The 1,838-nt window shown below is 48.7% G+C and overlaps 2 protein-coding genes across 4 annotated transcripts in view; one reads left to right on the forward strand and one right to left on the reverse strand.

Annotated features, from left to right (window-relative positions):
• Positions 1 to 1,838, forward strand: part of COPG2 (coatomer protein complex subunit gamma 2) — a 770,521-nt gene that overhangs the window by 710,179 nt on the left and 58,504 nt on the right. The gene's annotated exons all lie outside the window — the stretch shown is intronic.
• Positions 1 to 1,838, reverse strand: part of LOC109292264 (tubulin alpha-3 chain-like) — a 7,572-nt gene that overhangs the window by 5,356 nt on the left and 378 nt on the right. For 2 of the 3 annotated variants that reach the window (XM_019509650.1, XM_019509652.1), the window contains exons 2-3: positions 1,604 to 1,752; positions 10 to 735 (exon numbers count right to left, since the gene is read on the reverse strand). In XM_019509650.1, coding sequence (XP_019365195.1) covers positions 10 to 735; positions 1,604 to 1,752 — 875 coding nt within the window. Of the gene's footprint in view, positions 736 to 1,603; positions 1,753 to 1,838 lie in introns of all 3 variants that reach the window. The other variant, XM_019509651.1, reaches the window with a different exon arrangement.

The raw sequence follows: 1,838 nt of genomic DNA on the forward strand, positions 1-1,838 counted from the left end.
TTTGGCCAGGTCTCCCCCAGGTACCATGGTGGGGGGCTGGTAATTGATGCCCACTTTAAACCCAGTTGGGCACCAGTCCACAAACTGGATTGACTTCCTGGTTTTGATGGCTGCGATAGTGGCATTCACATCCTTGGGCACCACGTCCCCCCGGTACAGCAGGCAGCAAGCCATGTACTTGCCTCGGCGAGGGTCGCATTTCACCATCTGGTTGGAAAACTCGAAGCAAGTGTTGGTGATCTCGGGCACCGACAGCTGCTCGTGGTAGGCCTTCTCCGCCGAGATGATGGGTGCGTAGGTGGTGAGGGGGAAGTGTATCCTGGGGTAGGGCACCAAGTTAGTCTGGAACTCTGCAAGGTCAACATTCAAGGCCCCATCAAACCGCAGGGAAGCGGTGATGGACGACACGATCTGCCCTATCAGCCTGTTCAGGTTGGTGTAGGTGGGGCGCTCAATATCCAGGTTCCGGTTGCAGATGTCATAGATGGCTTCATTGTCCACCATGAATGAGCAGTCCGAGTGCTCCAGCGTGGTGTGGGTGGTCAGGATGGAGTTGTAGGGCTCCACCACTGCCGTTGAAATCCCTGGGGCTGGGTACACTGAGAACTCCAGCTTGGACTTCTTCCCATAGTCTACAGAGAGGTTCTGCATCAAAAGTGAAGTGAATCCAGACCCTGTGCCACCTCCAAAGCTGTGGAAGACCAGGAACCCTTGCAAGCCACTGCACTGGTCAGTCTTGAAAAGACATTAGAAGAAATGCCATAATTAAGGTTGTCTAGCCTACTAGGAGACAAAGGGAGATTCAGGAGTTATAATCCCTGTCAACATCTGCATTTGTGTTCTTTGCATGAAAGAATGCAAAAATATACCAGATTTACTTCATCCCACAAGCATCACCCTCCTCACCCCTCCAAAAATCATCCCTCCAGAATTAGGGTGCACATCTTAAGTGCTAAAACTAAATGATCTTTGTTGGAATAGAAACTGGGTGGAATAGAGCAAACAGGCACCATGACCCATGGCTGCCACTTTTTTGGGGGTGCAAAAAGCAGGGGTGGAGTCCACTGTCAACCCTCTCACAACTACGGTTGAGGCAGGAGCTTTTGGCTGAAGAGCCATTGAGCTGGCTGAGGGCAAGTGAGCTGCTGCATGCAGTCTGCGGTATTTGGATGAGAACCGTGGTGTGGAAGAAGCACTTATTTACAGATGCTTAGAAAAAGAGCCATTTACAGCAAAGCAACAGTCTTGCTATTGCCCGAACAAAGACCAGGAGCCTAGCGGTTTTGTTGTCCTGTCAAGTTCCTGATAGTGCCCAAGAAGTGTGGCCTCCCAGGAGACCATGTCACACAGCTGGCCATAATTCTGGGGAAAAAGAAAAAATTAAGTAGTCTGAAGAGTATTCTTCCTGTTGAAGCAGGAGAGCAGCTCTTGGGAAGAAAAGTTGCTCAAGTCAATGGTGCATCGTCTTCCAAAACAAAGGTCTTGGTGGATCCAGCAGAGAAGCTGCACCAAAAAGTCTCTTAATTAAAGTAGTATTTACATATTAAATTTATTTATATCTATAGATAAAGTTTCCTTTGAGATTGGGGGCATTTCTACTTACTAGCTTACGGGTCTTGTCTAGAACCACATCTATTATTTGCTTTCCAACAGTGTAGTGACCCCGAGCATAGTTGTTGGCTGCATCCTCCTTTCCGGTGATGAGTTGCTCTGGATGGAACAAGGAGCGATAGGTGCCAGTTCTGATCTCACCTGAAAAAGCATGGTACAAGTTTTCACACACACCAACCATATGCTGCATTTAAAGACTTGGATCTAGGAGGTGCTATTACCCCCCC

Source organism: Gavialis gangeticus, unplaced genomic scaffold (assembly GCF_001723915.1).
Source record: "Gavialis gangeticus isolate Ggan-Ray unplaced genomic scaffold, GavGan_comp1, whole genome shotgun sequence".
In the NCBI taxonomy this organism is placed as follows: domain Eukaryota; kingdom Metazoa; phylum Chordata; order Crocodylia; family Gavialidae; genus Gavialis; species Gavialis gangeticus.